The 24,340-nt window shown below is 39.1% G+C and overlaps 1 protein-coding gene across 10 annotated transcripts in view; it reads right to left on the reverse strand.

The window, feature by feature from the left end:
* LOC136427239 (otoferlin-like) overlaps positions 1-24,340 on the reverse strand; it is a 216,536-nt gene that overhangs the window by 31,452 nt on the left and 160,744 nt on the right. For 5 of the 10 annotated variants that reach the window (XM_066416028.1, XM_066416033.1, XM_066416035.1 and 2 more), the window contains 22 exons: positions 22,820-23,006; positions 20,460-20,646; positions 19,474-19,691; positions 18,636-18,744; positions 17,799-17,946; positions 16,898-16,936; positions 16,025-16,145; positions 15,484-15,584; positions 14,895-14,997; positions 14,354-14,470; positions 13,538-13,690; positions 13,081-13,273; positions 11,272-11,531; positions 9,281-9,298; positions 6,046-6,093; positions 5,134-5,295; positions 4,066-4,134; positions 3,791-3,904; positions 3,168-3,329; positions 2,476-2,632; positions 2,134-2,324; positions 753-830 (listed from right to left, as the gene is read on the reverse strand). In XM_066416028.1, coding sequence (XP_066272125.1) covers positions 753-830; positions 2,134-2,324; positions 2,476-2,632; positions 3,168-3,329; positions 3,791-3,904; positions 4,066-4,134; positions 5,134-5,295; positions 6,046-6,093; positions 9,281-9,298; positions 11,272-11,531; positions 13,081-13,273; positions 13,538-13,690; positions 14,354-14,470; positions 14,895-14,997; positions 15,484-15,584; positions 16,025-16,145; positions 16,898-16,936; positions 17,799-17,946; positions 18,636-18,744; positions 19,474-19,691; positions 20,460-20,646; positions 22,820-23,006 — 2,935 coding nt within the window. Of the gene's footprint in view, positions 1-752; positions 831-2,133; positions 2,325-2,475; positions 2,633-3,167; positions 3,330-3,790; positions 3,905-4,065; positions 4,135-5,133; positions 5,296-6,045; positions 6,094-7,323; positions 7,342-8,226; positions 8,245-9,280; positions 9,299-11,271; positions 11,532-13,080; positions 13,274-13,537; positions 13,691-14,353; positions 14,471-14,894; positions 14,998-15,483; positions 15,585-16,024; positions 16,146-16,897; positions 16,937-17,798; positions 17,947-18,635; positions 18,745-19,473; positions 19,692-20,459; positions 20,647-22,819; positions 23,007-24,340 lie in introns of all 10 variants that reach the window. The other 5 variants (XM_066416032.1, XM_066416036.1, XM_066416031.1 and 2 more) reach the window with 4 other exon arrangements.

Below are 24,340 nucleotides of genomic sequence, written 5' to 3' on the forward strand. Positions count from 1 at the left end.
TGCAGTGCAAGGTGAAAAAAGTGTCCTGATGAGGAAGGTGACAGACAGTCACCAAAACTTCAGTTGAATAGAACACTTGGTTGTGTACATAGTGTGTTTTTATTCATGAGATAAAGAAGACTGATCAGCAGCTGAACTTATGTGCTTATGTTGTTCAGACTAAATGGACTGCAAATAATGTTGGTAGTCTTTTTTGTGGTTGAAACAAAATATGATGAAACTAGGACAGCTGTACAATAGCACCAAAGCAACGTCATATGTGTGAATTTTACCTAGAAAATCTATACAATAGAAATCACTATTTTCAGCAAATCCATACTTTGAGAAACACCTTTTACTACTAGCTACTTTGAGTTTGAGACACTATCTTCCCAAAAGGCTAGCACAAGAAATGTCTCCAGTATATTCAACATGATCTTAGTGGATGATTCAGTTTGACAAATTCCTTAGTTACCAATCTTTCTGTGGCATCTTAACCCTCCTTCTGCTAAGGTAGCCATTTGGCACAAAATTTGTATTGGTAACAGGCAGCAGGGAGAAGGTTAACCAGCAAAAGGTCAGTCTTTTGGGAATTGGAAAACAAACTGGTGACATTCCTGGGCAACACCTTTTCTAGATTCAAACCACTACTGTTGAGGGGTTTCACCACACTCAAGTTTGACCCAATATTCGAGCACATGGGAGAGTGCAGGGAAAGGTACTAGCAAGTCCACACAAGACTACAGGGAGAGTGCAGGAATGTACATGTATACCTCCTGGGATTCTGGGGCAAGTTGGCTAGTGTTCATGGAGAGATCTTTGTAAACCTCTGTCTTGGCCTCACCGTTCATCTTAGAGGAGGGAAGACACAAAACACGACACATGACGGTCACAATTAGGGTTAGGACAACAAGTGTTCCAACAACAGTTAAAGCTGCAGGCTGTTCCAAAACTTTGTAATGACGAGAAACAAAATTTTTCCATTCTCTAATGGCAGTTCACATTCATAGTAGGTCGTTGTTTTGATGTCTTAGGATTTTGTGACAGGCTCTCACAAGGATCTAAGACAGCGTTTTTAGTACCAAAACAGCTGAAATTTGTAACACACAAACGCAACAATTTCAAGAATGCTCTCAGTTTGCAATTGTGAGTTTCACTGAGAATTTCAAGAGAGACAACTTCTTTCCTCCTAACAGAAACAACATTTTTTGCTCCTTACTGAAAGCATCTTTTCTCCTTACAGAAAAAGGTTTGGGACAGCCTGAAGTTAGCCAATGCAACATTGCTATTCAAGATAAGCTAACAACATGCTTCAATTGCCCTTACATGCAATAAAGACTGCAGCATAATAGAACCAAAGCATATATAAAAAATGAGACTTTATCATATCTGCACATGCTAGAAAGCTCAAATATGATGTTTATACTTGACATGGCTATGGTTAGCTACAATTTATACAAATATATTGACACCATAAATAATTATTAATGCATGCATTTGCAGCAATACGATTTCAAGATGTGTAAATTTTAGTTACAAATGATTTTAGTTAAAGCAAGTACAGCAGGTCTGCATAATGTTAAAGTAGTTTGCAGTTAGATTAACAACAAAAGCAATGGTAGTAAGCATCACTGTTACCAACAGACAGACAGATAGCAAACAGTTCAACAACGTCACTTAGTAGGATTGTATGTAGTCCAACAGCTCCAAAATATGTCTGTTGCTTTTGACAAAGACAAAGTACTTATATTGTTAAAAGAAGTCAACAGAAAAGACCTTAGGAAAGAAACCACACCATGGATCACAATAAACCTAGGATCAGTAACTTGGAATGTTAAAAGAAGCCAACAGATAAGACTTGAGGAAAGACAACTCACCAAGGATCGCAACAAACTTAAGATCAGTAAATCATTAAGTCCAATACCAAAACAAACAAAAACACATTTCATAAACAATTGTACAACAAGAACTTGTACATTTGAATAAAATAAATAAATCATGATTAAAACTTAAAATTAAAACAGATTACTACATATACATATGTCTGTCATGCTGGGGTCAATTACATAGAACCGTTTTTAAGATCTCACAACAATATGACGACAAGGCTCAGGGAAAATGGTGACGAGTAAGAAGAGAAAGAGTTTGGCTTACGTGTTGTGTACTCACTGGGTCAATCTTAATGACCGTTTCTTCCTTGTGTTGAGAGGAGTGGGACACGTGCGACATGGTGTCGATTTTGATGGCAACGTCGTCCGCTCTGACGGATCTCACGGAGCGAGTGTCGCCACCGTGGATGGAGCCATGGAAAGAACGGCCATCGTCTATCGGCAGTGTGCCATTGGCTGGAGAAAAAAAAAATCATCCTTCAATCCACATACACCTACCAATCGAACACACCAGGTCCTTCTGACATTATAGCTGAAGAAGACACATTCCAAGAAATGCTATATTTGTAGAGGGTATCAACAATCGAACAACAGGGACATAACCTACCAATACTGCCCTCTGGTGTCTCTGGTGTGGGCTTGTACATGAACTTGTGCAAGGAGTTCACCACATGAGTGCCGACAAGGGTGAAACGGCCAAAGTTGCGGCAGTCCACACAACGGATGGTCAGTGGAGGCATGAACACCTCATTTTCAGGCAGGTCCTGAAAAGAGACAGAAAAACATCAGTGCCATCCATACCAAGGTTAAGTTAAAATCCTCCCACACCATAAGGTGTATAGAGCGGTGCCCATCCCTGTTTCATAGCCCTGGGCCACACTGTGGTGCAATCACTGGAGCAGGCAGTGGAGTGTGTTTAACTTCCATACTGTTTCAGAAGTATGTACCATTTTTATGAAGTCTTTGGTATGACTCAATGCGCCTCTTGTCCAGAGGTGTCCTACCCGAGCACGAACTCGGCCCTTCTGGTTCCAAGTTATTTGAACACCTCCCCATGCCAAGGTGCTGTCCATAATATTTATGGCATGTCCACACTACAACATGTAATCAGTATCTTTGTTCTATTTTGTCTGACCCTTACCTCTTCTCTCATGACCTCGATGAAAAATGGCCAACTTGTGTTTGCCATGAATAAGTAACAGATAGCTTATTACGTTGAATTACTTGACTGGAATGCTAAAGTTGGAACACTTCTATTTTTAGCACCAAGGACAAACCTGCAAGTAACAGTTAGCTTACCACATCGAAGAACTTGACAGGAATGCTGAAGTTGGGGTTCTTCTTGGCGTTGGCGATGACGGTAGACTGTATGATCTGTCCGGCACACTCGATGTCCACACGTGGGCGATCCACGCTGGTCAGCTGTACACGCTTCAGCTCGCGTACGCCCCAGAACAGGATCTGAACAATTCAACATGTGGTCAGCAGTTTCAGGAACAAGTCTTTCTATTGGATGTCCATCTATCTAATATCTTACGCTTTATAGAGATGGGCAAAAAACAAAGTTTGACCTCCAGTATATCTATATAGCTGGGAGGTTTCAACTACTGAGTCAAGTCCAGTCCTTACTAGTAATTGTGTTTGGGAAGAAGTTCTGAAACATTTGAAGGTGTCTGTTTGTAGGGACCTGAAATTTGCATGTGAGACTTCCCTGGGTATGCATCTTATCTGAAAAGTATAATTCCTGCTCACAGTCTAGTTAAGAGGAACATTCTCCATCCGATATCTCATTATATCCACATTCTGTGGAATAAAACAAAAACCTACTATTTTCCACCAGCAGCTCCAACAAAATGGTCAACAGCAAATATCCTCTATGCATGATCTGGAAATAAGAGCAAATATCTGCAGCAGTTTCCTACCTCTATTCTGTGCTTGCTGACCACGGGCCTGATTCCGCGTGGGACAGGGACGATGGGACCGCGGTCGGACTCCAGTGGTTGGGTCACTGGGGGCAGCTTGGCTCCCCTCGGGAACTAACGAGAGACAGCCAACAAGCAACATGTCAGAACAATCTGAGTAGGTTACTCTTTTAAATTTTTGTCTTGACTATTTCTTCAGGGTTCATCAATTTCATTTTAATCATTTTTCTATCAAAGAATACAAACAATGATAACTCAGAGGAGGAAAAGTTTACCTCAGTCTTTGATTTGTCGTCCCACTGTTCGTAGAGAGCCTGCAGGATCTCTTCCTCATGTATGGGGTTCTGGAGGGAAGAAACATGTTCAAACGTGAGGAAAATATCACACAAAGACAACAACAGTTATCGCGTTTGAGGAGAGCCACATCTTGACCACTACATTTATTGAAAAGGGTAGGGGTCCTTCCCAGGGTGAGTAGATCAAACCAGAGCCTGGTCTTACACAGCTTGTAATTACTGTACGAAACCGGGTGTTACACCTAAAGGCGGTTTCAACTTCAACTTCGTTTAACCCCCTAATAACCCCATCAGGGGCAAAGTAGGGGGACAATTCCCCAGGCTAGGGTGGGTAGGCCTCCAGTCTGGCCCGGAAGGTCTCAGCTGTGGGAGAAAATACGACCGAGCTAGGCAGGGCTTCCACTGAGGTATTGTTAGTTTTAACAATTAGGCCAAAGCAAGTAAATTTTATGGATGACATCCTCCGCAGACTCCAAAATTAATGAGATAGAGCAGAAAACCATAAAAAACAAGATTCGTATATTTTCAAATTTTGAGATCATAATTCTTGTTAAACAAGAATTGGGGCGACAAAATATGATATAATGACCAACAGGTCTTTTAGTCCTGTATTCATTCATATATAATATAAAACCTCCTTGATTCAGCAGTAAACATGTCCTTGTAGATGTGTATACATCTCAATAGACTAACTACAACAAAAGCAGAAAAGAACTTGTTGTACCATCATCTGAAGCAACTACATTGGCTTTTCATATGCGATGAAACACCTTGTGTATACAGCTCAATTAACTAGAACCCCCCCCCCCCCATTATTTATATAAGGTCCTTGCTAGAACAAATGCAGAAAACAGCTTGTTATCATACCATTATGGGCAGGAACTACACTGGGTATTCATATTCAAGGACGTTTACGACATATTTGCCAATTTTCGGCATGTTGACCACCGTTGGAGGGCATTGAAATTTCTTGTTTTGAACGCGCTAATGTCATCGATACAAATTACTTGCTGTGGCCTTATGGAATAGAAACAAATAGTATCTCACCTGTATCAGTTCAAAAGCAGCCAGCAGCTCTCCGGCCTGCTCCTGGCCCCGGAAGATGGGGTACCAGTCCAGCGTAGGCGGGAACTTCGGCAGCGTGTACCGCTCGTTCGCCATTTTGATGGTCGGCTTGGCCAGAGCTCGTCCTATGAATTCTGATTTCCCCTATTACATACATACACACAATGGATGTGAAACTTCTGCTTTTATATCATCTGTGGACGTGCAGTTAAAGAAGATGCAGCGTTCGGTTAAAGGCGAGCGGCATGCAGTATTGCTAAGCACAGATAGGTGGCGTGGTGCAGTTAGCCTGGTTTTAGGAGACTTCCAGGACAACATCAAGCATGCTTTATGTTGACAGGGACAAATGACAAATTTACAAATGTCTTCGAGTTGACACAGGTGACGACTACAGCTATGTACTTCCACAGACACGTTTTCCACCATTTTGACAGGGATTTACTTGGAGATTCTACATTATGACATGAGGTAAATTTGTCAGTTTTGTCCACACTTAAACGCTGTGGCGCTGGCATGCAACGTGTCACATCACAACATCTGGCCGGCACAGCCTTGGTTTTTTCCCTTTGAATATTTCATGAACTGAAATTGAAAATTTCGAAGAACGATTCTTCTATATAGGCATGGCTTAGACAGCAGCAATTTGCCAAGTATATAGTTTTGGGACTCCTCATTTTGGTCCACAGTCATACCTATTGGCGCTGAACAGATGAACCAACAGGATGAGAAAGACTTTCAAATTGATAATTTAGGTCCAAACCAAGAATCAAATTTTTTCACATTCTGAAGAATTTCACGAGAAAAGCCATTGTTTTCTTTACTTTTGTCAGTTTTGTTTTTGTTTGTTTGTTTGTTTGAGAAAACCACCTGTACCGGCTGCGAACACCGAGGTACCTCTTTCTTGGTGTCTACTCGCATGGCATGAGCCACCAAGTCTTTAGCCTTTCAGAGTGCCGCATGCAAGAGGGAGCCGAGCAACCAACCATTGAACAGGACGGAGAGCAGGAACAAGAAATCAGGACCAACCCAGTGGAAAAACAAACGGATTCCACATGCAGGCACGACTTTCCAAGGTTTTGAGGTTCGGCTTTTTGGGGGGGCTTAAGTTAAGGGGGCTCGTAGTACGTTCCCTTCTTTGACTCATGCAAATGCACAATGATAAGACTGTGTGTGTACCAGGACTTAACATCCAGGTCACTTCACAAAAATTAGAAAATAGTCATAAATTGTACATTGACATGAGTCACTACAGGAAGTGTACCATGATTATGGAATGGGGGACTATGTTGTTTGCTACTTCGTGCATTGTTGGGTTTCTTTGCCAAGTCCTATCCTCTCGCAGGATGGTATGCACAGGTGACGAAGACAGATACACACGTGCGGAGCATAGATCTGGCGGTGATGCAACAGTCTGTGTCTCTTGGGGATTCACCAGAATTCCTCACGATGATATAGTATCAGGCTAACCCCTGAGGCATCGCCAAAATTGTCAAAATGTTCACAATTAATTTTTAGACCTTCAAGACATTTTCCAAAATAATGAATATTTCATTTGCTTGCCTGATTATCATAATTACATAAATTCTTTGTAAATGTGTTACTATGTAATATTGAACTATGAGAGTGTGACTGTTTAGCTTTGAAAACGCATAGACATTCCAAGTACAGTAACTGCAATTTTAGCCTACGAAATTTGGTGTTACAACTGATAAACCTATAAAGTTTTATCCCCAAAGAGTTCTAAGGTGCAGTGATGGCTGTGCAACACTTTGATCTACTTCAACCAGGGGTTCCATTCTTAGCATAAGCCACTGTCCAAAATCTTATGGTTTCCTAATTAACTTGTCATAATTAGCTTATTTTCTTAATGGAGCAATCAACAGAGTTTGATCACAAGCAGATTTAAAAAAAGAGACCAGACTACTGAATGAAATATGCTTGTGAAGAAAGGTTAGGCATGGAGGAATTTCACTGAAGAAGCTTAAGGATGACGAAAGGCATCTGAAATGTCTGTTATTTCTCAGAAAATTTGTCCTGTTGAAAACATGTAGATCAAATCCAAAATATTACTCAGTGCAATATTGGTGACTTCTGGCCCAAAAAGGAACCCCTGTTTTTACGTGCAGGATGTCTATCTGTCCTTGCCTTGACCTCCTGGGTTTTGATAGTTACCTCAGAATGGAGAACAGTCTGGGATGTTAGTACAATTCAGACAGGCAGGGTTTAAAAGAGCAAGACTGTTAGAGTGCTCTACTGTAGAAATTGTGCTTTGCAGAGGTTGCAGTCATGCGAGGTGTTGACACTGTACATGTACACCCAACACATTTGTTTAATTAGTAAAACTTGTTAATTGGGTGTCGCCTGCAAGAAGAATCTGTCATTGTTTTTCTTCAACAAAAAAAAGAGATGTGGCTTCTTTGTTGGAGGACCCAGATGAAACAACGTAAAAAAAGCGAGCTTAGCAAAAAAGTTTCATCAGTTGGGTCTTCCAACAATGAAGAAGTGTGCAGGAAGCAGAGAAGTGAATGCGGTGAGGCTGAATGTAAGAAATGGCAATGATAGACATATACAGTGGCTCATTGAACGTGGTTCAACGGTGCATGGCTTAACTATTTTGTGGCAGTGAGTTAGGCATGAATGGTAACAATGGTTCGGGGCACAAGACATTCAACAAACATCACATACATGTGCAAAAAATTAAGTTATCAAAATATGACAAGTTAAAGATTATCATCAAGCTGGGTTGGGAGAGTGCAAGGATTTTACATGTGGCTAAAGTTTTGCATAGTCTCAGATTTACCCTCACATTGACTTTTGGCAATGTTGAAGCAAAAAGAGCCTTAAAGTTTTAGAGCCTGTCTTCAGTTCTTTGATACTAGAGGGTCTAATAGAAATGTCTTTGCTTTAATTTAAAGGCTGTTATTAGTATCACTCCTGCCACCAATTGTGTTAGTAAAGCTTTGATTGCTGGTGAAATTTTGGTAAAAAATATGAAAAGTGTTAGAATTTCTCCTTAATCCCCTTGGTTCATAAATAAACAAAATGAAAACCCTTTTCTCTGACGCATTTCTTTACCTCTGATGGTTGCCCTGCCTGAAAACAAAAGGTTCAATTAAACACCTATCATAATATAATATAATGAAACAAAACAAGGAAAGGGAAGACATGGTATGAAAGTATGGCAACTCTGGTGCCCTAGACATCTTTGTTAAGGCTTCATAATATGATATAAAGTAACATAACGATAATACAAAGAAAAGGTAACACGGACATATCTTTGCATTCTCAAACCTTTATGGAATTTGGATTGGTAATAGAGTGATTGACGAAGCCACATGGAATCATACATCAAAAACTTGAGGAATTGAAGTTACACTTTGAAAGGATGGCAGAGGGTGACATATATAGTGGGTTAGATCTAGAGTAGAAAGAAAGATTTTAAAGAATGAAAAGTAGGAAGGCAGAGACTGGAAGTATTGCTTGGAGCAGATGGATTTGTTATTGGTCACAACAAAACACTCCCACTTCCTTTTTTCTATGGCACTAAATGTATTTGGAAGTATTGCAAAGAAGGAGGTTTTTGATTATTGCAAACAAGAGAATTTTAATTTGGTTTCTTATTGAAATTAGAAGAATTTGTATGATATTGATCATTGATAAATGCTGGAAATTACAGTTGTCAAAAGATCTACCGGTATATAAAGTTAATCTTTTTATATATTACAGTTTAAAGAAAAAAAGATTTTTTCATAAAATAATAAACAACAGCAAACATTAACCAAAGGTTGTATACCTGTAATGATTTTTAGGACTTGCACACAAAGCAGCTAAAAAGCAAAATATTTCGACCATTCTGTAGTATGGGCGAAATATGATAATTACACTGGCAAAATTTCAAGCATAAAAAAATGACCAAACAAAACTGTCTTGTATTTTTGCACACAAAACAGCTAAAAAAATCACACTGACAAAATTTCAAGCATGAAATAAAAACCAAACTGTCTTGTATTGTGCTAGCAAAACACCAATGGAATGAGCGTATGGTGACCAGAGAAAAGCGGCTTGTGGGAGCGAATTGTTAGTTGGTGGTGGGGTGGCGGTTGGCAGGAAAGACGAGAGCGGGGCCTACCACTTGTTTGCTGGTATCCTGCAAGAGAAAGGGAGGTCCATGGAAGGATGGGAAGAGTCAACATTGACCAAGACGTGCCCATTTGCAGAACTACTAAATGGTGACTTTTTCAGAGTCTTTGAAATGTATATTATGATTTATTTATTTATTAATTGGTTTGCACAGGAATAGGACAGTAATCATCAAGAAAATATTCTGATTCATAAAAATTTAAATCATGAATGATGTAATTTGAAATTTTATGGATGTATACAAATTTTTCGACAGTGATTTTCAAGAAATTCATATAAAGTTGAATAGTATTTTTTAAGTCTTCGATATGAAATGGATTTTCACAAATTTCTGAACAGAAAAGTTAACTTCTGAAGAAAAGATAGAATTCATATTAAGTTTATGTAGTTTTCTAGTCTTTGATATATTATGGGTTTGCACAAATTTCCAAGCAGTTATTTTCCAACAGTAATTATTGAGGAAACTGGAGTACATGTACATGTTCAAGTTCATTTTCATCTTATTCCCTGAAAGCTTATTGGAACAAGAGGAATGAATTGTCAGTTCTACCGACTGAAGACTTTTTGGAAACAACAATTTTACCAAATACGCCAAAAATAATTACTCAAGCAACTGGATAAGATTTCAAAATCTTATCCAGTTGCTTGAGTAATCATTTTTGGCGTATCTTATTACCTGGATGTCTAACCTTCATCAGCGTAATTTTACCAAATATTTCAAGAATTAGGAAAAAATTCAGATTCAAATAAATTGGCAGATTTTCTTTATACTCCTACAGAAATGGAATAATGCATGAAATTCGTAGAAAGGTTACCGTAAATTGAAGATACATGTACAGGTATGTTGTGGCCATGGACAAGTTTTGGTCAGAAACAATAGCATACATGTACAGGACACATGATGCAAGGGTGCAGATTTTAGTACGTAACAGTGTTTAAGACAGTGTACAGTCAACTGGGCACCAGTGTTCCAACAATTGTCTAAAATAGTACTTTTCCTGAAATACACAATACAAAAGTTACTCAAGCACATGGATAGATTTTGTTAACGGTAATATGTTTCAGATAGTATCTTTTTGTCACTGTGACTGAGAAAGTCCAAAAGGTAATTTCCTGAAAAATGTCAAAATTCAGACTCAAGCTGATAAACAGTAGGTTTGATCTAGATGTTTGTTCAGAATCTGGTTATGGTGCCCAGTTCATTGTAACACTAGGAGCAATGATACGCACACAAGACAACATTCGACTTCACAGGGTTTTCACATGCTACAACATGCTATTAAGTGGGTATTGTTATCAACGGGTAGAACTGCCTATACATGGTTGTGTATATCCTGAAGTGCATTTAATGATATTGTAAAATTCTACAATGAGAAATGTAACTTATTATCTTCATGGTCATCAGAGTATGGTTGAAGCTCCAAAATGTGCCAAAATTATCTTTTAGAAAGTACTTTTTGCTTGAATGATCAAACTTACAATTTATACCAATCAAAAGTAATTTGGTTGATATGACGGGAGCTCAAGTTAATGTACATTTCTCATTCTCTCTACTATCATGCTTCCAGTTGCAGTGAGTGTGAATATTTATGTGCAACTAATACAATCACAACACGATCAACAATATTGTGCAAACAAAACTGTCTCAGCCAACTTCAGTGTAAAGTTGTTTTTCTTTCAGAAGATACATTTAGCTCAGTACCCAAAATTTGGAGAAAATATTGACGAAATCTAATTTCACTGTATATAGTTCTGAAACAGTGCTTATGATTCAAAAGTTACAAAATTTGGAATGAATTCACAATTCGTTGTTCTGAAACAGTGATGCAAGCAATAACTATCAACACCATTGCACAAACAATTGATAGAGAGCCTTAAAGTTCACACATCTATCTTGACAGTGAGATAGAAAATATCAACGGCTATATATAAAGAGTTGTGCAGTGTAATTAAGACATGCCGGTGCATGTGACCACATACCACGGTGTCCTGGTCAAAGATTTCAATGACGATGGTCGGTGGTTCTTCGGCCATGGACTTGGGGTTGCCGAACAAGGTGAGGTCGTCGAAGACCAAGAGTTGATCCCAAGTCGGCGCCAGCGTCTCCGAGATGACCTCCGTCTTCATGCTCCTGGTGGAGAACACGACGCGCGCGAACGGATCGGAGAGACCGGATGCGTCGGAGGCCACCAGACTGCGAGCCTGGTACATGTGGGCCCGCAGCTGGAAGGTCTGACGTTCTGTAAGCGGGTGGAATGGTTAGAATCATCTCATCTATCCCTTGGCCTTAGTCTAACTATTTGACCATTGGGGTACAACAGAGGATCTGGCAACATGTTTTCTCCACCCTTCTTGGTTTTCTGTTCTTCTTGTTTCACTAAAAGTGTTATACCTGTTCATTCTCTGATATCATCCTCCCCTCTTTTCCATTGCGAACCCCTCTTTCCTCTTCCCTTGAAGGGTTTTTAAACTTACTGTCTGACGTTCTGCAAGTGGGCAGAAAGCTTATAATTAGAATCTACCCGGCCCTTCTAAGAAAACCTAGAGGGTCGTCATGAGGGGATTCTGACAATGGTTAACGGTAAATTCAGGAGAGTTGCTGAGTCATTATCATCATCCACTGTTTTCTTCCGCATCTGCAGTCGTTGAAACGTATTGCAGCTAAATTCAGTCTTTCTTCATGGCAATGGTTAATGGTAAATTGACTTGTTATTACGAAAGGTTATGGGCAAAATTTCATTGGATTGTTTCATTATATTCATGGGGTTATCTTTCAAAACAAATCTAGGAACCAAGACACAACTGAATGCTCATTTGTGACTTTTGGGCAATCAGGTACTCAACTTCACGATACAAATAATCTGTCAATAATACTCAACAATGAAATCACTATGTATGATTCAAATGAACAATTACAATTCAGAGATAATCTACTGTCAATGCTTAGCATTGACTTACACCAGGCCAGCTAACTGTACAATTGATGGTAAATTGAGATACCGGTACCTCATGGAAAAAGGTATGCAGACCCTCAACTTAACTCAAAATATACAAAAAAGGTACAGGTACATTATACATACAGGACCTGGAGGCTAAGATCAAACTGCTGCATTGCCCCTCTAGTTTGTGTGTCCTGAAACAGCTCAAATAGTAACCTATCCAAATCAAGTATCCTTCCGCTCCGGTGTAGAAGACATTTCACATGTTAGGTGTGGGAATTGGTATCAAGTGTTAGTGGGACGTCCTCCACTGTAAATGGAGCAACAAAAAATACTGAAGGGTGAGTGAGATAGTCTTAAAGTTGTTTCATTTTTGGTTTTAAAAGTTGTCGCCACTTCTTTCCCTTCTCCAACTCATCTATTACTGTAAATGCAGAAATGCTCACGGTGGTTTTATGTTCGCGTTTTTTGTGGTGAACTCTTCACTGCAAAATTAAACCCACCGCAAAAAGCCATTCCTTTGTGTGACTGTAGCGCTACTATTGTTTCCAACACATACTCAACACCACCACGAACACTCTATTTTCTCCCCACCGTGAAATTAAATCCCTGCAAACATTTCTACATTTTACAGTAACCCAGTGCACTTCACTCATCATGTCCTTGCTTCATCTTGACTTGCTGCGCTCGACATTCACCATTGAAGTGTGTGGATTCTTTCTCTTCTGTTCAGGCAGGCCTCACCTATTTAGATCCCTTATCTTTCCCACCCGTTCTTGGTTAGATTTGGTTGTATTCTACACAAGAGCGAGGGATAACTTGATTAGAATAGTAAAATTGTGACTTGCACCTTCGTATTTGAGAGTGACAGGGGGGACAGACTGCAGGCGGCCAGCACTTTGAATAGCCTTGGTCTGCTCGTATCCCTTCGGCAGGCCACCCAGGAAGTCCTTCTTGTGTTTGTTCAGGCCCAGCCAGAGGTAGAGCTGCAGTTTGGCCTGGATGGTCCACCCGCTGGGGCCGGTACCGCGCTTCCCAGGCAGCTGCATGAACGCACAGGAATGATGACATAGAGTTTTTAAAAGGGCAATTTTCATACAAAATTTCACAGCTGTATTTACACATCTCAAACAAAAGTCAATTAACTATTACTGTTGCAGTAATATTATCTGTCTAACAGCTGATCTAACAGGTGACACTATTATTCTAGAAAAACTTTACTTTTTTTTAGTATACTGGCCAGATGAGTTGATAATTGAGATAATTGTGGACTAGATGTCAAAGTCAAAAGTCAAAGATGGTCTCACCTTGAGGAAGAGAGTCTGCACCTTGCCACAGTTGACACCTGTCTCCTCAGCGACGATGGAGTACAGGATGTCCCGAGATGGGAAGCGTGTGTAGGCGATGCGCTTGTTGTTACTCAGCATCCAGATGAAGATGTCGGGCAGGCTGTCTTGGGGCTGAAGAAATATTTTTGTGCAGGATTAAATGATCTACCACTATCAATGTCTATGTACATTGAGAATATACAACATGGTGTATCACGTATCACCTGTGGGAGGGCTGGGACCAAGGATGATACAGAATACACCGTGTTGTATTGTCATATCCAGCAGAGAAAACACCCTTCAATGCAAAATGCACCGGAAGTTGACAAATTTGGTATCCTCAAAAAAATGATTGTAAGAACATCAATTCCAATGTCTGAATCTGGTAACAAAATTCTTTGCAGTGGGAAATGCAGCACATGCAAAGTACGTTAAAATGGAAGCCGTGGGATACAAGTAGATGCCCATAGGATACTGTTAAGTACAGACCGGTCCAGAACTCTTATATGTATATCAAACATAAATACGTTATCACGGCTCAGGTATAACTTTATAGACACAAGCCAAGATTCATATCAACATGTGATCAACACATGGAATTGGAAAAATTGTTTATAGTTGATTTCAGTGTCAAAGCTTAAATAGGAAGGAGTGTTCTTGTGCTGCTGAGACCTATACAATTTATACTTACTACTAGTATCTAAGAAACAGAAAACAAAAACTGTATGTTACAAACATTGCCACATAGAAGAAGATGCATCTCTGAGTCTTAGTCTTAGAGTATATCTAACTTACCTCAATGTTGAGAACTTTGAGCTTGTCAACAAACGACTTGGTTTGCTTGAGTTTCTCCTTGTGGGTGGAAGCCCGAACGGTGGCCTTCATCTTTTTGGCTTCCTTTCCAATTATTTCCTAAAAAGGGGGAAAAAATCTTGACATTATTACCATTATACATGTTTACATACCAATAAACATGTCGTTATCTAAATTTGTATAACAAAATCTCGTTAAGCTCCTGTCACACAGTCAAGCTTTGACTGTGTTTGCTGATTGCCATAAGGTTGCTGAATCTCAAAATCGCCAGAATCAAGGACATTTTTCACCTGAAAATCTACCCCATTGAATGGGGCCCGATTCACAAAGATTGTGCAATGCTCAAGAGAAGACTTGGCCTAGTAATGGCAAAAATATCATTTAGAGCTTGCAGACTTGTTGGTGGATCGATTTTCCTGTTGTGTTACAGGAGTTTTACAGAGAAAATGACAACAAAATTTAAGATAAAGCAGACAAGGACACAGGTTTAAAGCCTGTTGTCAGAGTTAATAGTTTCACTTACGACTTCTCTCAGGAGTGTGCGTGCACGTTCTTTGTCCAGTTTGGTCCTACCAGCACTGTTCCCGTCCTTCCCACTGGCCTTCTGCAGCAGGCTACAGAAGCGGCTGCACATGTACAGAAACAACATTGAATGGAAACTCAAGGAAAGCATTCATTTGGTCATGAGTGGGGAGCTTGATGGGACAAGAAGACAGCAATGCAGAATACTTCCTGACCCACATAACAACGAAGGAAAGTTAGGCATCCATGCAGGAAATGATTTTTTTCAATCTTAGATAATACAGTCTCTGCATGGAAAAATACTTACTTATTTAAAAACTTATTTAAAAACTTAACTAAACACGAAAACTTAACTTGCCATGAATAAGAATGTTCTGTTGTATTCGAAGATTAGAATGTAAATCTTGAAATTAAATGTTTACTTAAAACATGAATAAGAATGTTGTGTATTCCATAAAATCTGAATGAAAAAAGTTATCTTAGATTACTGAAAAAGGACCTGAAACATCCGTAAGGTCACAGAAAACCATGTCCAGTCTATAGAGTGAATCTAGAAAATAATACATAACTTGACAGTGGTGTGAACTTACTTGCAGCCGACAGACAGCTCTTCCAGTACCCCTCGGAGGCGGCGCTCTGGGTGTGGTCGCTCCATGGTGATCATCTCTTGGACGTCGTTCATGCCTTCCTCCTAGATCAAGATTTAAGTTCACAGTTGCAGGTTTCAGGCTGTGTGATCTTATGCTTCATGCATACAGCTAAATAATATGCAGTCATTCATTTGCAGCTGAGGAATATTGCCAAGAAGAAAGACTGACTGCAGCTGCAGGATGTTTCAACAACTGCAGATGCCAAAACCAGTAGATCATCGCAATTTTGAAACTTTCAATTTCACTGATTATAGATGTACATGTAAAAACAAAGAAATTTCTTGCCTTTACAAAGAATCTGTAAAACTTAATGACAAGGCAAAATATACATGACTCCTTGAAATTAACAATGAAATAACTTTTGCTGACTTGTGGGTCAATGCAGAAGTTCACTTCTCTTTAGAACTATTCTTGAGCTGTCTTTACACGTACCTTGACATGCTGTCAACTACTGTATAGGAAAATAAATTAACACACGAACCCCTTTCTCAATGACTTTGACTAGCATGTTCTGGTTGTAGAGTCTGCGGCGATGGTCTTCCCAGCGGGACTTAATGTAGACGCAGGGTTTCTCTTCATAGTATGGCATGTGGTAGTAGTATCTGCAAGATAGAAGGAAAACATAACCATTATTCATTCTTTAGTATTCTGGCACAAGTAGATGTGATATACAGACAAAGCTGTACAAGTGACCACCTGGCCAATTTGATCACTTTTTGGTGGTCCCTTACATAATATTTTTCCCATTCTCATAAACGTTAACTCCAGGTCCTGTAGTGACCACCTGTCCACATACATGTAGTTCAGATTTTAATCTATGTGGACAGGTGATCTATGTTGACAGGTGGTCACCATGGATATTACTGTACGTAATGCTTAAGCTTGTATCAATTGGGAAAATCATTTAAGGGACCACCAAAAAGTGGTCATATTTGCCAGGTTATCCTGATGTAGAGGTGGTCATTTTTACAGGTTTCACTGTACACAGATTATGTTTCTAGCACTATTTCATGCAATGTCAAGTTTACAAATACCATTACTATGATAATCAAAGGCTACTGTATCATTGACCACCTGAAAACGACCTTAATACCAACTATCTACATACACCATCATCAATAATAACCTTGCAACCATCACTTTTCTGAAACAAAGCTTTTAAATATCACTAATCAAAATCTATAAATACCAGTATTGTAATAGCTAAAGGCTACTGTATCATAGACCACCAAGAAATAACCTTAACACCAATGATCTACATACACCATCATTGATAACCTTACAACCACCACTTTTCTGAAATAAAACGGTAGACAGGTATTAAGTTTGTAGTTTGCGTCAGACCAATTCTCACCGATCGAGCGGCCTTCGTAACTGGAGGGTAGTTAAGAATCTGAGAGTAAAAATAAAAGGTGCAAACACAAGATGTCAAGGAAGCAGGAATTAATAAGCATGGTTTAGCAGCTATGCAAAACAAAGAAACACAGAAGAAGCAACAAGACTGAATCAACGTTGTGTCTTCTTTAATAACTTTTCTGAATGAACATTTTGCATACTGCTAGCTGCATGTGAATGAATAGATAAGGGTTTGAAAATTAAGGTTTTGGCAAAGGTGAGAAAAATTGTGAGAAAATGAGATATTGTTAACATAGCATTAACATATACAGTTATACAAATCTTCAAAAAATAGTAAATATCATAGAGATGCATAACTTCCTAATGCCAGTGTTCACAATATTTCTCAGTGAATGTCCTACATAATGTATTAAGTAATGTATGAGTCCTAGTTTAAACAACAAAAAGCAAAGGAAGCATTCTTTTTCTCAATCAAAGGGAGCTAATCTTTGAGCAGATCTTCTGGTTGCAAAATCCAAACTGCCAGTCAAGACTAAGTTGCTCGGTTGCCGTGCAATTAACATGCAGTCTTGACCGGCAGTTACAATTTTGCCACCGGAAGCTATGCTCGGAGATTAAAGGGAGCATGATTAGACATTGAATAAATCTGATGAGCATGATGCTGACCTGCTTTCGCCCTACTTTATGTTGTATGTTGTAGGAATTGTATATTGTTGTACCATAAATATGTAATTATGATATATGTTGATAGAGTTATTAGGACTCAAATGACTGTGTATCTCTGTTATATTGTATCTGACCCTTACCTCTTCCCTCATGACCTCAATGAAAAGCGGCCTGCGTGCCGATTTGAGCTTATCATGAATAAACAAACGGTTCAAACAAACAAACAAACAAACCTGTCATTGGTTACAGGTTTGATTGCTGGAGTGATGGAGTTAGCAGAACTGCCGTCCTCCTCATCCTCCTCCTCTGAACTGTCCCCTCCGTCTCCTCCCTTTGGAGCTGTGCTGGCATTTTGGCCATCAACGTTGTTACCGTAGTTTCCTGGGGAAATTTTCAAAACATACACTTTAGTACAAAATGTATAGGTTCATAACAACACCCGTGTTACGTAGTGGACAAGATTCAGCCATATTTGTTGATTGCAAGAAGGTCGCCCGGTTTCAAAATCAGATTTTTCACATGAAAATCTACCCAATCAAATTCAATGGGGCTCTTGACCTGTGAACGTTGCCAATCCCTTAATATCACCCAATGATAAAGAAAAGACCTTGGATTTTACTGCTAAAAATGTCATCTAGAGCTTGCAGACTCGTTGGCTGATTGATTTTCGTGACTTGTGGCAGAGGTATTTAAACTTTCTAGTAACTGATTAATCAGAAATGTTGCTATATGCAAGTTTCCAAAGTTTTGTATAGTTCTAAACAGAAAAATCTAATACATCTTAATAGTGTTCATTGTTTTGTAGCTCTATGTATGTCCTATCCGATCGAATGTATAACAGACACTGTGAACAATGTGTAGTATGTAACCTCACCGATGCTAAGCTCGAATGTGATGGGCTTGTAGCCAATCAAACACGTTCAGTGTTAGTTCACAATATGCTGTTTGGTGACCAGCTGCTGCTGCGCTACGAACCTGGTGTGTTAAGCCGAAGGGAGGTTATACCACGGGCTATACAGATAAAGGTATGTCCTATTCATAATCGGACACTGTGTAATTTGAAACCTCACCGATGCTAAGCTCGAATGTGATGGGCTTGTCGCCGATCTTCCTGTCGATCATGGTTGCCTCCAAGAATGAGCCGAACAGGAAGAACTCATCGATACGGCCAGCAGCAGTCTAAAACAGAAGAGTTACAGTTTGAGGCTTAATACAAACTTTTGAAAAAACATACAGTATGTTCTAAATGATTTGTATCTAATTCCATTTATTTTGGCACTACATCAAAACTGTACTATTTTGAGCCAAACAGGAAGAGCTCATTGATACAGCCAGCAGTAGTCTGCAACTGTTGACAGAATAGCCAAGTTTGAAGCTAATCTTACAAAGTTTTGAAGAACATACTGTATGGTATCAAAATTGATGCTAAGGAGTTTATAACCTCCTTGGTGAAACAAAATCTTCTTCCCTTAATTCATTGATTCTTCAACAAGGCGATTGACGAAATCAGAATTAAACTTGGAGACAATCCATTGTTGAGGCCATTTGAGTAAGAAGGCTGAGATGGTTTGGTCGTGTCATAAGAAGACCACCACAAACATTGGTTTACAAAGCAAACAACCAGGAGTTTTTCAAGACCAGAACAAAACGAAGACCCCCCCAGCAATGGAAAGACCAGATCATGAAAGACATATATGCATGTATATAGGACTTAGTTTAAATGGTAGCAGAGCCCTGGACCATGTAACAGAGGGTAGCAAGGGGCCAGTTATCAAAATCTATGCTGATTGAGTGTCCAGACCACTGCAGCAGCAGAACACATTTATGGACTACTACTACTACCATACAGGTTATTAAAGTGTTGTTCCATTTACATTGTATTTTGGCATACACAACATCAAAACTTACATCAGAAAGGGCAGAGCAGGATTCCACTTGCACTTCGTTCGAAACTCCTTCGGTTTCGTCTGTACACATTTCACACTTCAGTTGGATCAGCAGTCTGGCTCGGAACGCAACACCCTCGCCAACTCCCTCGTTCAGTGCCTGATGTTCGTCCATGAGGGAGTAGTCTCTCGTACTGCCATACAGGTTGATGAAGGTGGGACCAAAAGTGGGCAAGAACCCTGCAGGAGAGAATGATATCAGGGCCCAGTTACAAGGAGGATGCAAATACAAACGACAAGCACACAGGCTTTTAAGTTGTATGATCTATTCGCCACTGAATTCCAATGAGTCCTTCCTACTTGTGTATCTTGTGTAGGAAACTGTTACAATGTGTTCAAGAACCCTGCAGCAGAGATGGTATCAGGACTAGGTTACACAGAGGATGGAAATATACATACGACAGGCATACACTTTTCAAGTTTTATCATGACATGTACATGTATTTTCCACTAAAAATCAATTCTTACTTTCATGTCTAGGAAACCATAACATGGCTGTTGACGACAATATATTGTTTCAAAAAAGATAAGTCTAGCATAATGAAGTCAAAACTTTAAGTTGTTTTCAAAGCAAAAAAGATTGGCAGCGGTGTTACAGGAAGTTAGATAGCTGGCAGCACCTCCTCCAATCAATGTAACTTCCAGTATGTTATTCTCTACAACATACATTATGCATATTAAGTATGGTGTGATTCAAGAAGCTGTGTAAAAATCATATAATGTCTATTCTACAATTAGCCCAAAAATGAGCACACCCATTGTCTGTGGTACAAACATATTTTAAGAGTACACATTTTGCAGCATCTACTGTTTCCATCTGATTTCGCAGCATGATACATTCCAAGAGCACATCTACCGTACATGTCTCTGTCTTATTTCATGACAATGACATACACATACAACATGGTGTCAGAAGTGGGATTCGAAACCACAGCCCAATGATCTTACCTTTGTCACCATCATCAGAAATCATGTTGAGATCAAGAAAATGTGTCCCAATCACTTCGTTGTTCACACTGTCATGATCACGCAGTTGGATCTTAAAGCGCCGACAAAGCGGCGGGAACATTTCGCAGAAAACGATTTGCTCGTTCCACTCCGGTTGATAACTGCCTTTCTTAACGGAAGTGCGACCCTGCAGATGTGGACACACAAAATAGTCAATTTTCATCACAAATCATAATGGATTTAGCAGCTAGCTATTTAGTCAGCTGTATGCTAATAGCCTTACATTTTATGGTAATGAATTAAAGATGAATAACAATCCTCATGATTCCATGGCAACAAAAAAGTTGATGGCTTCGCATTATGCAGATGCAAAGTAGAGAAATCCTTCTTTAAAAAAATCGAGACATTCTATCCAAGCTGATGCATTTCTGATTCCTTTTGAAACTGCGAGCGAGAAAATTTAAGATAGAATAATGATAACAACAATCATATCATTCAGTATTCAAAACTGTAGAAGGGTTCCCTTCAGTATGCCTTGAATTGCTCTGACATTCGCATTCACAGAAAAGCCAAGATAAAACATATTGTCTGAAATTGAATAAAAAAACAAAGAAAGAGTACAAGTACAATATGGTTACATTCAGTTATGGCGGAGAGATGAAATAAATGAAATAGAATCTATTTCATTTATTACATACAACGTAACTATATGATGCATTTCAAGTATGCTCACTTGCTACAAAGCTGAATAATTGTAAATAAATTATTTTTTCTGAAAAGTACAAGTTCAAGTTTATGACAGCCCTCAGTGCCTTTATACTTACATCCTAGTCGGTGGAATGAGCAGAGGGAGACGAAGAGAATATATAGGTTCAAAGCCAAGTACACAACTACGTGGCACACTCTCCAAGCAGAGGTTAGGCTTTCTATCAGACTTTCTATTTTGTCAGGTTTAATGTCCGCTAGCCAAAGCGGACAAAATGAAAACCTGTCAAAATAAAGAGACGTCCAAAACAAGCCAAAGCCCAACCCCTGCTTGGAGAGTAACGTAGTATACTCTTAGGCCACACCAATTTAATTTCTTGGTTAACGGATTTTTATTTTCCCAAAAAAAAATTTTTGGAAAAAAATTTAATAAAAACAGAGGGCTGCTGGGCCAGCCTTCTGTTTTCATGATTTTTTTTTCAAAAATTCTTTTTTTTTTGGAAAATAAAAATCCGTTAACCTAGAAATTAAATTGGTGTGGCCTTATCCTAAAGTAGTACTCAATTTTCTGATAAAGAAGACGGATGGTACATGTAAGTGTAAAAATGTGCTCATCAGTCTAATCAATGAAGTTACTTTGACCAAAATGATGTTGTTGTGAATAACATCAATGGACAAATGAGAAAATGAAAACATGATCTGTAAGAGAAAATTTTCTTAGTTTCTCATGCAATGTCAAGATCATTAGAAGTGCACCTCAGTAAAGCCCCTGTTACACATTCAAGACCTCCCCACTCCTTTGCTTCCGACCACTTCCTAAAGCCCCCCTCTCACTGGACCCGCGGCACGCTGGCGGCGTCGCTGCGGTCGATCGAATTGATAAAGCCCTCAATGAATTTCATTGACAAAAAAATGAATCTTTTTAAGCTTTGTGTGTTTTATTGTCTTTTTAGTCATACTTGTACGTTTTGAATGATATTCCCATTATAAAGTCAAGGGTAACACAAATCCAGTTTAGGACGCAGCGATGACACCAGCATGCTGTGGGGCCAGTGAGAGGGGGGCTTAACCAAGGTCGGCGCTTGGTTGGGAGTAGCCTGGAATCCATCTTATTTTAGCTACAATTTCCTCCTCTGATCACATCCAAGCAGAATAGGACTTTTATGAGTTTGCAAATTTATTGTTGCCTGGCATATAATGTTTACAACTTTTAGGCCTCTATCACACTTGTGCATGTATTTAAGTGCATATGAGTTGCACATTAACATTTTTTTGGTTTAAGAAAAGTTTGCGGGGAAGAAGTGCAGCCTAGCTAACCCGCAAAAGAAATTACTTCTTTGGCTGCAAACTTAACCTAAACCCAAAACATTAATATGCAACTTATGCGGACTTTTTATATGCATAAGTGTGAAGGTGGCTTTAAAGACAAGTAGACGACCTTGCTGACCAACTCCCAACCACAGATGACCTTGTTCACGGCTTACGCCCAAATATGGTCAGGAGAAGGTCTGGAGAAGGTCAGGAGGCCATGGTCAGTTATGTGTGACAGGGGCTTTACACAGCAAGAAATGAGGTTCATGGAACACAAGTACAAAGCAATTAATATCTTAATGTAAGATTTGATTCTAGGTACACATGTACATGGTCTTATTTACCCTTTGTCCCGCAAACTCCACTTGGACGAATGGATCGACAAGGTCTCTGGTCTCGCTTGTGAAAGCCTTTTTCACGTTAGCCATCAGTCCAGTGCTCATCTTCGGAAGGCCGTCGGCCCTGAAGATCTTGACAATGAACTTGGCTCTCTGTCTCTCTGCTGGTACTCCCTCTGGGAGCAGCAGATTTCTGTAGGGGAAGAAATGAAAGAAGTTTGGGTTGTGATCAGGGCTTTCTCCAGCTTTAGATTCTATCTGACCCACTCATTGTTTGGGAGCCCAATGTTGTTAATTTTTGTTGTCAAAACTGTCCTTTGAAGCTTACAAAAATACATTTTTATCAATTTTACGTCATTAAGTCCAGATTTCTTAAAACGATTTTTGGGATGAATTTTTTTCCATCCCAACAATAAAAAAATTTCATTCAGATTAACAATTTTGTTGCAATTGATTTTCAACATATTTTTATTCACATTGTCATCATTTCTTTCAGATCTCCAGTGTTGGTAAACAACACGAAAGCAAGCTTATCTGTGGACTACCTGAAAGGTGTTTATCATGAGGAAAACTCCATGTGATATTTCAAAATAGTAAAATGTAGAGTCTAAATGATCTGTATGAAAGTAATTTATTTCATCTACATTGTACGACACTAGGTCAGAAATCATTAAACTATTACTATTGCAACTCGTAGTGTCTCAAAAACAAACTTTTCATCAGCCTACATGTATTATTAGCACTATTTGTTGCATTGCTATACAACAAGTACAACAGCATTGAAATTTTACTGTCAGGATTGGTAACTGTATTTCTGTATGCAAGGTTCATATTCAGTTATTGAGCACTGTAAGATTTGCCATTATTAAATTTCGCATCCCCCATCTCAGCTGGTAATGGAATTTTCAAGCTCCTTTATGCTGGTTTCAAAGTCATTTTACGTGTACCTTTTCCCATGGGTTATTTCTTCACGCAGCTCATTCTGAATTTTGAAAATCGATAACGCATGATAGGATTATCCCATACTTGTCACGCCTGTCTCTCTGTATGTATCAGGGACAGGCTGCTGGGATCTAATAACCAAAGGAAGGTTGGACCTGGGAGCCTGCCTGTTAACCTTTCCTGCGAATTTTGGGTAGCATGATGCAAACTTATTCTCTTTGTTCGATGTTCATTGATCCTTTGTGGTGTGGACTGGTTAGACACTATTATTTCAAATTTCCTGGTGAATATTGCAAACTTTGTGGAAACAAATCATTACTCATGGCATCCATCAATCATTTCCATAACTTGGACAAAACTTGGAGGATTCCAGGTACAAGTTACAGATCACAATCAGAAAAAACATTTTGTAGTGTGTTCTGTAAATTAAATGTGAAATGACATAATGTTTATGGATTTATTAGAATCTTTGTTATATTATGTTACATTTCGTCTAGCCCTTACCTCTTTTGTTATTTTTTGTCTGATTCTTCTTTTGCCTAACCCTTTTACCTCTTTGTTATATTTCATTTGACCCTTACCTCT

The sequence above is a fragment of the Branchiostoma lanceolatum genome, chromosome 2, assembly GCF_035083965.1.
Source record: "Branchiostoma lanceolatum isolate klBraLanc5 chromosome 2, klBraLanc5.hap2, whole genome shotgun sequence".
Classification (NCBI taxonomy): Eukaryota; Metazoa; Chordata; class Leptocardii; order Amphioxiformes; family Branchiostomatidae; genus Branchiostoma; species Branchiostoma lanceolatum.